At 65.0% G+C, this 12,413-nt stretch overlaps 1 protein-coding gene across 1 annotated transcript; it reads left to right on the forward strand.

The window, feature by feature from the left end:
- Positions 1 to 279: 279 nt before the first annotated feature.
- On the forward strand, positions 280 to 7,833 carry CRYBG2 (crystallin beta-gamma domain containing 2; the record flags this gene model as incomplete). The annotated part of the gene is made up of 19 exons (XM_082296488.1): positions 280 to 2,253; positions 2,776 to 2,820; positions 2,912 to 3,030; positions 3,259 to 3,424; positions 3,508 to 3,647; positions 3,736 to 3,862; positions 4,150 to 4,185; positions 4,284 to 4,411; positions 4,599 to 4,725; positions 5,012 to 5,154; positions 5,235 to 5,361; positions 5,450 to 5,482; positions 5,596 to 5,708; positions 5,851 to 5,980; positions 6,118 to 6,257; positions 6,342 to 6,465; positions 6,954 to 7,112; positions 7,444 to 7,603; positions 7,745 to 7,833. 19 exons carry the CDS (start codon positions 280 to 282, stop codon positions 7,831 to 7,833), a joined length of 4,080 nt encoding a protein of 1,359 aa, XP_082152614.1.
- Between the last annotated feature and the right edge of the window lie 4,580 nt (positions 7,834 to 12,413).

Raw genomic sequence — 12,413 nt, forward strand, 5'->3', positions numbered from 1 at the left:
GAGGATGGCGTGAGCTCCACAGGAAGCCCCAAAGCCACCTCCTGTGCTCACGGGATCCCCCCATATTGTCCCGCAGGATCAGAGGGAGGTCTGTGGGGTTTGAGGGCCTGGTTTGGGGGCCAGGGCTGTTCCCTCAAAGAGCAGGGTGGTTGTTCTCAGCTTTCCCAGAGGCTCCTTCTCTCCCTGCAGCTCTGCCAGCCCCAGCGTGGCGGCCGCAGGGGCTGAGCCCGGCAGCGCGGGGAGTTACGGGACCACGGCATTCCCTGCCCGGCCCCCGGCATGGATCCGCCGTTCCGGCACTCCAAGAGCAGGGGCTTCATCTCCAGCGCGGAGCTCAGCATGAAGCAGGGAGCCGCGGGCGCTCCCGAGGGCAGGTCCCGCTTCCAGAAGGTCTCGCTGGTGTCGCGGCGCCTGGAGAGCACCGGGAGCGCGCGGGGCCGGGACGGGAGCCCCTCCCGCGTGTCCCTCCTGCTGCAGGCCTGGGAGAGGGAGATCGTGGAGAAGACGGGCTCCAGCCCCACCACCCCGACCCACCGCGAGCACTCGTCCTCCGTCAGCCTCCTCAAGGACTTCACGGCGCACGGCCCCATCTTCTCGCAGGTCTATTCCCCGGCGCAGAGGCCCCGGCGCCAGGACGAGCGGGGCAAGGGGGGGCCCGGCGGTGACGGCACCCCCGCCCTGGCGGGTGCCCCCCGAGAGGTGCCCGTGCACAGGGAGAGCTACGTGCACGGCACCCTCCTGCCCACCCGCCCCGCCGAGCGTCCCGCGGGGGCTCCCGGGGACGGTCCCGGTGCCCCGTACGCTGCCAAGCCCGGCTGCGTCTCGGCCCTGCCCAGGGCCAGGCAGGTCACCGTGCTGCGGACGGGCAGGGATGCGGCCGGGCCTGAGCCGCGGCCGGCGGAGGGACGGGAAGCCCCAAACGGGACACACGACACTGCCGGGGCCACCACGGCCTCGCCACAGCGGGACAGCCCCAGGCAGGACGGCAGCGGCTCTGCTGTGGCCGCAGCGGGCAGGGAGAGCTCGCCGGCCACCACAGAGGCCGCTGGGCCCCTGGCCGAGGGATCCCCCGAGGAGAAGGACTCACCACAAGCCGAACCCACGCTGGTGAACGCAACCCCGGGAGCCAACAGGCCCGGGGACCCACAAACCAGTCTGACCAGCTCCCCACAGTGTCCCTCGGCAGGCGCCGCTGGCGCAGGTGAGGGAAGCGTGGCAGACGTGGATGGCACCACTTCAGCCATGCCACCGAGGACAGAGAGCCCTCCAGGAGCTGGCAGCACCCCCGAAAAACCCTCCTCAGAGGTGAGCGATGGTCCAGAGCCTTCATCTGAAACACCAGCATCAGCAAAGGCTGAGATTGAGTTGGAGGGGGATGAGACGATGGGAGACCCCCAGGGCAGAGCCCAAGAGCCGGAGAACATCCCAGAGCTCCCCACCGAGCCCCCAGCCCCTGACACCCCAGCTGAGAGCCTCCCAGAAGCGACCGAGGAGGACCCTGAGCTGCTGGTGGACATGGAGATCTTCGTGGACACGCTGCGTAACATGGAGCCCTCGGAGATGCGGAAGGCACCCAAGGCCCCGCGGCAGCCCCAGCCATCGGCACTGGGCCGCTGTGCAGCTCTGCCCCCCATCCACGAGGACCGCGTGGCCCCCCGTGCCCCCGTGTCCCTGCCCGAGGCCCTGCGGGAGCTGCTGGCGCGGGGCCCGGTGGGGCGGCCCTCGGAGACCCCCGAGGAAGAGGAGGAGATCGAGAATCCCTACCTGAGCCCCGAGGAGCGGGCAGCTGCAGGGACCCTCCGTGGAGTGCCCAAGGACAGCGTGGTGGGAGATGGGTGGGTGGAGGGGGGCTCACTCCTGGGGACACTGGGAGCAGATGGAAAAGCCAAACTGGCAGCCGGGGGCCCGGTCGAGAGGAGCGTGCTCTTCCGAGGGAACGTCCTCAAGGGCATGGCACTGCTCTCCCACTTTTTGGAGCAGCGGGCAGCCGGAGCTGATGAGGGCAAGCCCTACTCCCGCCTGGACAACAGTGTGCTCTACAGCTGCTTCGTGTCCCCCAGCGCCGCCCTGCTCGAGCTGCCTGACAGCAACGGGGGCACGGGCTCACCCTCCCTCGGGGACCAAAATGGGCTGGGCCCTGGTGGCCATTCTGGCCCTGAGATGGCCATGCTGGAAGCCCTGAGTTCTGGCTCTGTCCCTTCTGTCACCGAGGAGCCAGAGAGCACCGTGACCCTGTGTCCCGACGATGCCCTGGTGAGTGAATCCAACACGGTGTCCAGGGAAATGCTCTCCTTTCCCGGGAGTGTGGGAAGGGGGTGGGGATGGAACCCCGGAGCATCTTTCCCTGTTCCCAACATACGGCTTGTGCTTCCCATCAGAGAGGCCATGGGGTGAAAGTGCACGTACTGGGATAAGCGATGGGAGGGCACTGGGACAGGTCATGGGAGGTTACTGGGATAGGTGATGAGAGGATACTGGGATGGGCGATGGGAGGATACCGGGATGGGTGGATCCGAGGTCAAATGATGGGAGGGTGCCACCACGGCTGCTGGGAGGGTCCCGGGCGGGTGACAGGAGGGTCGGGGGCAGGCGGGAGGCTGATCCCCAGCAGTGCGGGAACGCTCGAGGTGTGGCTGCTCGGGGCGGTGGGAGGGCCGGGCAGACTCCAGACGCGAGGCTGAGGCTGCGGCTCTCTTGGGCTGCGGGGAGATGGCTGGTGCAGCGCATGTCCCTCCGTGCTCCTCACCCGCCCGTCCCCTCGGCTCTTCACGGCAGGAGGACAAGGAGGGCTTGGAGAAGATCAACACAAGACCTGGCAAGGTACAGGGAGGGCGATGGGGCCGGGCTGGGCGGGCTGGCCGGGGCACGGCGCGGTGCGGCAGCACCTCCCCGCCCTGTCACCCCTTCCCAGATCATCCTCTACTCCGATGCCGGCTTCGCGGGACAGAAACGGGAGATCTGGGGCGACGTCCCCGACGCCACGTCCTGGGAGCTCTCACACACCATCTCCATCCGAGTCATCCGAGGCGGGTAGGGACAGTGGCGGGGCGAGGACACGCGGGACACAGAGGGAGGGCTCGGCTGGGCCGGCTCGCAGCCCGGGGCTCAGGAGTGACCAGTGCTGCCGGTGCTAATTACCGCGGACGCAGCATCGCGGCGGTGGCAGGACGTCCCCACCCACTCCTTGCCCCGAGGGCACCCGAGGGGCTGCGGGTAAAGCTGGATTTTCCCCCCGTTTTGCCCCCACCCCGCTCCCAGGTGGGTGATGTACGAGAAGCCGCGGTTCCGCGGGCGCAAGTGCGTCCTGGCCGAGGGAGACGTGGAGATCGACAACCCCTGGACGGCGTACGGGGAGAGCGGGGAGAACGGGCAGCCCCGCGGGAGCCGCGCCTTCCGCATCGGCTCCTTCAAGAGGGTGGTGCGGGTGAGTGCAGGGACCCCCCCCGGAGCCTCCCAGCGCCCTCCCAGCAGAGGTGCCGCAGCCCCGGAACGCCGCTGTTCCCCCAGGATTACCGGACCCCCGAGATCAGCCTCTTCACCGAGGAGAACGGCGAGGGCGCCCGGCTCAGGTTCACCGGCTCAGCCGAGGACACCCGCACGCGGGGACAGGCGCTGGCTGCCGCCTCCATCATCGTCCACTCGGGCCTGTGAGCGGGACCCTGCGGCTGGGGGGGCTGCCAGGGGGGCTCCAGCACGGGTTGGAGCAGGGTGTGATGCCTTCCCCCTCTTCTGCAGCTGGCTGGTTTACTCCAAGCCTTTCTTCGATGATGATCCCTACGTTCTGGAGCCAGGCGGGTATCCCAATTTAAAGGCTTGGGGAGCAAAGGACCCATCCATCTGCTCCATGCATCCCATCAGGCTGGTGAGTGCTGGTTCCTGGTGTGTGGTTCCAGGGGTGCCGGGGCTGTATCCAGGTGGGAGTGTGTTCCAGCAGCTCCTGCTCGCCATCAGTGAGATGCTGGTGTGGAAACAGGCCAAGTGTGGCTCTGGAAAGTGTTGCTGTGGGTTAGGGGTGAGGGAAAGCTTCAAAAGAGCTCCTTAAAGGAAAATGACCCAAACCCCAGCTCAGGCTTTAAAGGGGGGAAGCAGATGTCCCTGCAATGTCCCCTCCTGCCACCACAGCCTCACTGGGGCTCCTTCTCCTTCCAGGGCTGCCCCGTTGTGGAGAGACCTGGTGAGCCACAGGTGAGTGCTGGGACAGCTCCCAGGAATCACGGGCTGGGATGGCCTTGGGATCATTCTCACCCCACCTTGTCCCCTTTCTCACCCTGCCGTGTCCCCAGGTGCTGATCTACGAGGCCGCAGCTTTCCAGGGCCGCAGCTTCACCATCAGCAGAGACATCTACGACCTGAAGCGCCTGCCCGAGCCAGCGCTGCCCACCGTGGGCTCCCTGCGTGTCCTGGGTGGCTGGTGAGTGGTACGGGAAGGGCAGGGCTGGCATCCTGGCAGGAGCAGGCTGAGAAGGTGATGGTCACCCCTGGGAAGGGCTGTGGAATGGCTGTGGGTCGCTTGGGAGAGAGGGTGTGGATGGTGTCCCCGTGCCCCAGCATGTGGAAATCCTCTGGAGTCTCACTGCCCGTGTCTGCCTGTGCCACAGCTGGGTTGGCTACGAGAAGGAAGGTTTCCGTGGCCACCAGTACCTGCTGGAGGAAGGGGAGTACCAGGACTGGAGGCAGTGGGGCGGCTACAGCAAGGAGCTGGTGTCCCTACGGCTGATCCGGACGGTGAGGGCAGGAATGGGAATCGCTTGGGAATGGACTTAGCGTGGGCAGAGAGAGCCAGGCACCTCCATCGCATCCTCACCCCCCAAAGGGAGCTTTCCCTGCCTGTGTCAGGCAGCTGGGCATGGCCCGAGATCCCCCAAACTCATCCAAGCAGAGGTTTGGGAGCTGCTCCCACCCTCCCCGGGGTGCGCGAGGCCAGGCAGGAGCCCGGCTGTGTGTGTGCCCAGCCCGCAGCCCCTTCCCCAGACAGACCACGGGGCTTGGCGGGGGCTCCTTCTCCCCACAGGATTTCTCCGACCCAGCACTGGTCCTTTTTGAGGCCATGGACTTCGAGGAGGGCCCGAGCGTGGAGCTGAGCGAGGCGCTCCCCGACACGCAGCTGGCCGGCTACGGCACCGTCACCCAGTCCATCCACGTGCTGAGCGGCGTGTGAGCATGGGGACGGGCCAGGGGGGCCCTGGGGGGGTGGCTGGGGGGGAAAAGAGCCAGAACCCGCCTTCTCCCTGCAGGTGGGTGGCCTACGAGGGCCCCAACTACTCCGGTGAGCAGTACATCCTGGAGAAGGGGGTGTACCGCAACTGCGAGGACTGGGGGGCCACCGACTGTCACATCGCCTCGGCACAGCCCATCCTGCAGGTGAGGGGACACCCCTTCCTCATGGGAACCCCCGGGGCTGGTGGGTGTCACAGCTGGACACCCAGAGCCCCTCTCTGTTCGCTTCCAGGTCAGGGAACACAACCTCCACTTCGTCTCCAAGGTCAGGGGTGGTGGCTGGAGAGGGGGGTGTGACCCCCTGGGGACACAGCCCCTTGTGGGGGGGTGGTGATGCTTTGTCCCCCTCACCAATCCCCTCTGCTCCCCCTTCCCCAGATCCTGCTTTTCACAGAGCCTGACTTCTTGGGGGATCACGTTGCCTTTGAGGAGGACCAGGAGGCCCTGCCCAAAGCCTTCATCCCACGCTCCTGCAGAGTCCGTGGGGGCAGGTAGGGCATCCTGGGGATGGGGATGGGGACAACACCCTGGGCAGCACCGGAGGGTGGGCAGAACGGGGGTGCTGTGGGTGACAGGAGGGATGGATACCTGCTGTGATGGCTCTGTCAGCCTGGGAATGCTCCTCCCCACCAGCTGGATCCTGTTCGACGGGCAGGACTTTGCAGGGGAGCAGCACGTGCTGTCCGAGGGTGAGTACCCCACGCTCAGCGCCATGGGCTGCCTCTGCTCCACTGCCATCCGCTCCTTGAAGAAGGTTCCACTGGTGAGCTCCCTTTTCCCTTCCCTTCCCAAGCAGAACCCCTCCCAGAACGTTTCTCCCCTCTCATGGGCACCCCCAGTTCTGGCTCCCCATCCCTGGAGCCCTCACTCCTGCTCCCGTCTCTGCCCCCAACCCTGCAGTTTTTCTCGGAGCCCTCCATCTTCCTGCACGGGCTGGAGTGTTTCGAGGGGAAGGAGATTGAGCTGAACTCCGAAGTGCGGAGTCTCCAGGCAGAGGGTTTCAACAACCACGTGCTGTCGGTGCGGGTCAAAGGCGGGATGTAAGTGAGCCCCGGTCCCCCTGCACCCGGTGGGTGTCCCCTGCCCCCGGGGGTGACCTGTCCCACGCCACCCTGTCCCCACAGCTGGGTGCTGTGCGAGCACGGTGACTTCCGAGGGCGGCAGTGGCTGCTGGACTGCACCGAGATCACCAACTGGCTGACCTACAGTGGGCTCCAGCACGTGGGGTCCCTCTACCCCATCCGCCAGGTGAGTGTCACCTTTGGGAGGGGACAGGGCACTGCCACCCGGTGGGGTGAACCCCAAAACCCCAGGGCACGAGGCTCACACGGAGATAGAGCTGGCAGCCCGCTCTGGGTGGGCCAGGGGAGCAGGAGAGCAGCAGCTGATAGCTCTGACACGGGAAAGGTGCCACCAGCTCGGCACTGTCAGCCCGGATTCCTGTTCCCCACCCTGGGAGTGGCCTCCTTTGTGGCGAAACGCTCCCTGTGGGCAACTGCCTTGTAAAATCCACGGCATCCCAGCGTGGGGAGCCGTGCCCGTGCCAGCTACAAGGGACAGGTCACGGTTGCAGCCATCGCCCTGGGGAGACGTGGGGATCTCCTGAGGGGAGGACAATGGGGAGAAGCTCCCAGGGGTCCAGGATCGTCCCTTCCCAGAGCCCCAGCCGGGTGAGGTGCTGGAGGTGCAGGCAGCAGGGCTTTTTGGGTGCAAACACCAGGTTTCTCTCGTTGCAGAGACGGATCTATTTCCGCATCAGGAGCAGGGAGCTGGAGCTCTTCCTCTCGGTCCCCGACGACGTGGAGGACATGAAGGCGGGGCGGGTGGTGGTCTCCAGCCTGGGCGAGCAGAGCAGCTCCGTCTGGTACTACGAGGATGGGCTGATCAAAAACCAGGTCAGGGCTCAGGTGTGACAGCCAGCGCCGCCGAGGGGACCGGGGCAGCCACTGGCAGGACTCCTGCTGGGCACTCCCCATCCCACAGCCATCTTCCAGGGTTTATAACAGCTTTTTCCAGCCTCTGATCCCAGCCTTGTCCCCAAAGATCTGGTGATTCTCACCCCCGAGTCTCCCCTGGAGACGTGAAGCCATCTCTGCCTTCCCTGCGGAGCTTTTGTCACCCTCATCACCCCCACCTCTCACTGAGGGGTTTTCCTGCTCATCCCACATTCCACCACAAGAAGCAGCTGCATTTACAGGGAAATCCCTCCCTCTGTGTCCCTCGTAGGTGGCCCCCAACATGAGCCTGCAGGTCATCGGGCCGGCTGGGAGGGGCGCGAAGGCCGTGCTGTGGTCCGAGAGCCGGATGCCACGCCAGACCTGGAGCGTTGATTCTCGGGGACGGATCCACAGCCAGATGTTCGAGGACATGATCCTTGATGTCAAGGGTGAGGCCTTGGCCCTGTGCAGGGGCTGCTTTCCCAGGGATGCCCAAAAATGGGGTGTCTGGCCGTGATGTGGGACACCCACCCCTTCATCACCATCAGGAGCAGGGTTTGCCCTCCCCAAACCTTCTCCTCGCTCTGCAGGCGGCCGAACCTACGACCGGGACCACGCCATCATTTGGGAAATGGCTGATGAACGACCCACGCAGATCTGGGACATCCAGGTGCTGTGAGGGGCAGAGGTGCCACGGGGCAGGATGGGAACACCCTGCCAACACCCCCACACTGGGGCAGGAGGCCTCAGACCCCACCCACGCTGCCCCCCAAGCACATCTCCACCCCAGCTGCTGGTGTGAAGGATGCCCATCAACCTCTCCATCATGGGGGGACCACCCCACCTCCCTCCTGGGGAGCCCTGAACATGGTCCATGAAGGATCCCACAGACACGACCAGCATGGGACCCTTTGGAGAACAGCAGAGCCCCTCCCCACAACCATTTCTTCCCCCTGAACTGTATTTATGTACGTGTGTAAGATACAGCCCTGCTTGTCTGGACCAGCTCTGCCTGGGTGGTTGGTGTCCTTGTCACAGCCTGGCAGTGCCCCATGCCAGCCCCAGGCCCAATCCTGCTGCCAGGATGGGATCCCAGTGCCCTCTAGTGCCCACGGGCACCGGCAGCTCCGTGGCCATGGAGTTTGAGGTGGGAGGCACCGGCCTGGGAGCAACGGGGGCTGCGGGACCCCACCAGCTCCAGCTCCAGCTCCAGCTCAGGGGGACCCCAGCCCATGGCCTTGGGGGTGTCCCTGTCGTGGCACCCCGGGCTGAGCTCTGAGTCAGCAGCGTTCACTGTCCCTGAAGCAGGGCTGGCTCAGGTCACCCATCTTCCACCACCGGGAAAGAGGTTTTGCCCACCTGGGTCGAGAGCAGGAGCTCCCCGGGGATGTGACTCAGAGCCAGGGGGACACGGGGCGAGAAACGGAGACAAGCAGCGCCTCTGTCCTCGCTGCTGGGGAGAGGACACGGCTGCCAGCATGAGCCCGGTCTGGGGAGTCACTGCATGGGGTCAGCGACCACTCGCCACCCTCGCAGGGAGCAGCGGTGACAGCCTGGGGTGCGCCAGCCGACACCAGGCATCCCCAGCCGGCTGGGGACTGCCGCGGCTCCCAGCAACGGCCACAACCAAACGCCCATCTTCCACGTGTCTCCCATTGCCCCAAGACCCGTTTGGGCAGGAGAACAGGCAGCCACACGACGGGCTCAAAGGTTAGGATCAGCGCAGCAGAAAGGGACACTGCAGAAAGTGAAATCCCCGCACTCTCCCGGAGCCCCCAACGCGACCCACTCTCAGCCACAACCGCGACCGCGCCTGAGGGAAGGGCCTGTGAGCCGTCTCACGGTCTTATATAACCGCCGCCGGGCTGTGATTGGCTGGCGACGGGAGCTGGTCTAGCCTGATTGGCGAGAAGCAGCAGCCCCTGCCGCGGGATTGGCCGGGGCTGCGCGGGGGCTGCGCGCGATGTCCCGCCCGGCCCGAGGAGGGCGCGCGGGGGTCCCGCCCGAACCCGCGGCCGCTGGGGAGGCGCTCGGGGGCCGCTCGGGAGGCGCTCGGGAGGCGCTCGGGGGCCGCTCGGGAGGCGCTCGGGGGCCGCTCGGGAGGCGCTCGGGGGCCGCTCGGGAGGCGCTCGGGGGCCGCTCGGGAGGCGCTCGGGAGGCGCTCGGGAGGCGCTCGGGGCCGCTCGGGAGGCGCTCGGGGCCGCTGTGGGGCCGCTCGGAGCCGCTCGGAGCCGCTATGGGGTCGCTCGGAGCCGCTCGAGGGTCCCGGCCCTGCTCGCCACCCTGGCCCGGGCCTGGCCCCACCCTGCCCCTCCAGCCCCGCGGGTTGTAGCCCCGGGTAAGGGGTCGGTGCCGCCCCCCCCCCCCCCCCCCCATCAGCCCCTGTACCGAACCGCCCCGACACGGAGACGAGGTCTCGGCACCAGCACGTTTATTGCCCGTCTCCCCAAGGCCGGGGGCTCACTCCGGGGCCGGGGGGACGAGGCGAGCGGAGGGCGGCAGGAACGGGAGCGGTGCCGCGGCGCTGCCGGGGAGGGGGATGCCATCCTGGGGAGGGTGGTCTCGGGGGCTCGGGATGCGCCGGAGCCGTCCCGCTCAGCGCAGGTGCAGGAGCAGCGCTGCGAGCAGCCCCAGGGCGATGGAGAGCAGCGGCGGGCTGGCGCACGGCGGGCTCAGGCTGGCGCTGGCCGTGGCGTTGCTCGGGACACCGTCTTTCGGAGGAGACGCCTCATCGCTCGCCTGGCCGAGGGACTGGAGAAGAAAAGGAGCGTCAGACATCCCTCCCAACAGCAGCACGGGGATGAAAACCCTGAGGGCCCTCGCTCGATGGTCCTGCGGGCCAAAGGAGTCCGGGGCCAAAGGAGCCGGGACCACTGCAGTGGCCACACTGTCCCGCCCCAGGCAGGACAGACAGCCTCCTGGCCCCTGGCAGGACAGACAGCCTCCTGGCCCCTGGCAGGTTCCCCTGCACACCCAGACTCGTAGCTCTGGGCTTGTCCCAGCGCAGGGAGGGAAGTGAGCTCTTCCCGGAATCGCTACCCTGCTTCTAAGCAGGGACTTTCAGAAGTTGGGGGGGGGAAGTGGAAGCCAGGGAGCGGTCTCTGCTCCTCCGGCTGCTGCGGGGAAGTGGTGAGAAGGTAACAGGCAGCAGCAGGAGGTGGGGTGTGGGAAACGCCCGTGCTGGGAGTGAGGGGCAGGTGGAGGAGGGACCCCTGGGAAAGGACCAGGAATGGAGCCCAAAACTCTGCTCTGCTCTTCCGCCACACTCTTGTCCTTTTTGGCTGGTTTACAGAGGGGGAATTCCCAAAGTGTAAATGCACCCTGCGGAGCCAGCAGCACGTCACGGCTGTGTGGAACTTCACGAGTGAAATAAGCACAGACATATCTGGCCCCGTTACCAGCATGTGGTAGGGGAAAAAAAAAATCATCCCAAAAGCTGCCCCAAAGAGCATCGTGCTCCCCAAATGTGCCGGTGGGTTCATCCCTCCCCACGCAGGAGAGCCCGCACATCCCTCAGCACAGCTCTCGGACTGAGCCCCCAGGGAGGTCCCCCAGCAGGAAGGAAAATATCATCCACTGGGGAGAGGTGAGAGGAAACCACAGACGCGTGTCCACCCAGCTCCTCTGGCCAGCCACGCTCGGCATCCCCGGTGCAGGCACGGGCTGGGGCCAGCAGGCAAAGGAGAGGCTGGAAGATGGTCTGGAGAGCTCGGCGTGAGGGTTACAGATGTGAGCGGCACTCTTAAGCTAAAGAAACGCTTTCAAAAAGCACCACATGGAAGCGTTCAGACCTCCCAGACCACAGCACAAAGCTCTCGGTAAGATCACAGCAGTTAAAGAGAAAACCAAGCGCTGGGGTTTTCAGCTGAAAGCAGAAATCCTCCCGCTGGCCGAACCCTCCCCTTCCCACGGGCAGAGCTGGCTGGACAGGGCCCTGTCCTTACCAGGCAGAGCACGAGCAGGGCGAGGAGCGGGAGCAGGCGGGCGCGCTGGAGGGGTGGCATGGCCGGGGCTCTGCAGGTGCCGTGACACTTCCCGTGACGCTTCCTCGTCTGCTCCGAGCCTTTAAGTGCAGCGGTGGCACCGGCGCACCAATCACACCTCCCTTCCCCAAAAGCCTGCGGCACCCAGGGCGGTTTGGGGAAGTCGCGTCTGCTGCCTGTGCTGTGAGGGAAAAGGTGCCAGGCGTGGAGTGGGGGTCTCCAGGCCCTGGAGGTGTTTCTCTACATCCCCTGGAACAAGAGCAGCTCCTGCTCCCTGTTCTGTGGCATGACAGTGACAACAGAATATAGAAATTTTCAATTCTGCTGGAGTTGCCGAATAGAGCTTAAAGACTAACTGGCAAAATAAGATAGAAGGATGTAAAGGTGTGAACATAGGATGATAAACGTGGCTGGAAGCAGTGGAGAAACAGGTAAAAAGGACTAGAGTGGGGATTTTTTTGCGAGTATGTACAAAGGAGCAACACAGCGTGCCCAAAGAAAATGTTCAAGGAAAGGCTGAAATCCCTCAGGCTCTGCTTCCCCCTGGGGACTCTCTGTCCTCACACCCACCAAGGACTAAGAGCAGCTGAAACCCTCCCTGGATCACTGGGAGGGTTTGCAAATTGCAGCCAAGGTAGGAAGGAACAAACCTCTTTCCCTGCGACTCCAGGTGGAGCCAAGGTGTCCCTTGGGATTTCAGTTACAGATCCAGGTGCAGATCAGGGAAATGCTTCCTTTAGCCCCCCAAGTCCATCTCCTCACAGTGGAATTCCTCACAATTCCCCCATCTCCTCACAGCGGATGTCTGAGCTCCCTCACCCGCTCAACTGCAGCAGCAGGAAACAAAAGGGATCTGGTTATTTTGAGATGCTTGAAATGAACAGTCACTGGCTGAGAACACACACCTGCTGTCTGGGTTTGTGCTGGCGAAGCACATCACGGTGAGCTCTCTGTCAGCTTCCACCCAGAGCTTTTTCTGCAGAAAAGTTTCACCAAATTTAGCTCGGTTTTGCTCTTCGGGCAAGTTGAAACAGAAAGTGTCTCGAGCACAGCCAACACCCCTGGAAGTGTCCAAGGCCAGGTTGGCCAGGGTTTGGAGCAACCTGGGATAATGGAAGGTGTCCCTGCCATGGCAGGGGGTGGGAATGAGATGATCTTTGGGGTCCCCTGGCCCAAACCAGTCTGTGGTTCTGTGAACGCCCCATCCAAGGAGGCAAAACCGGGGGGATAATCGGCCTGTCCTGCTCATCCCCAGCTGGCGAGGCCGAGCTCCCTG

This window comes from Coloeus monedula (genome assembly GCF_965178545.1).
Source record: "Coloeus monedula genome assembly, chromosome: 24".
Classification (NCBI taxonomy): domain Eukaryota; kingdom Metazoa; phylum Chordata; class Aves; order Passeriformes; family Corvidae; genus Coloeus; species Coloeus monedula.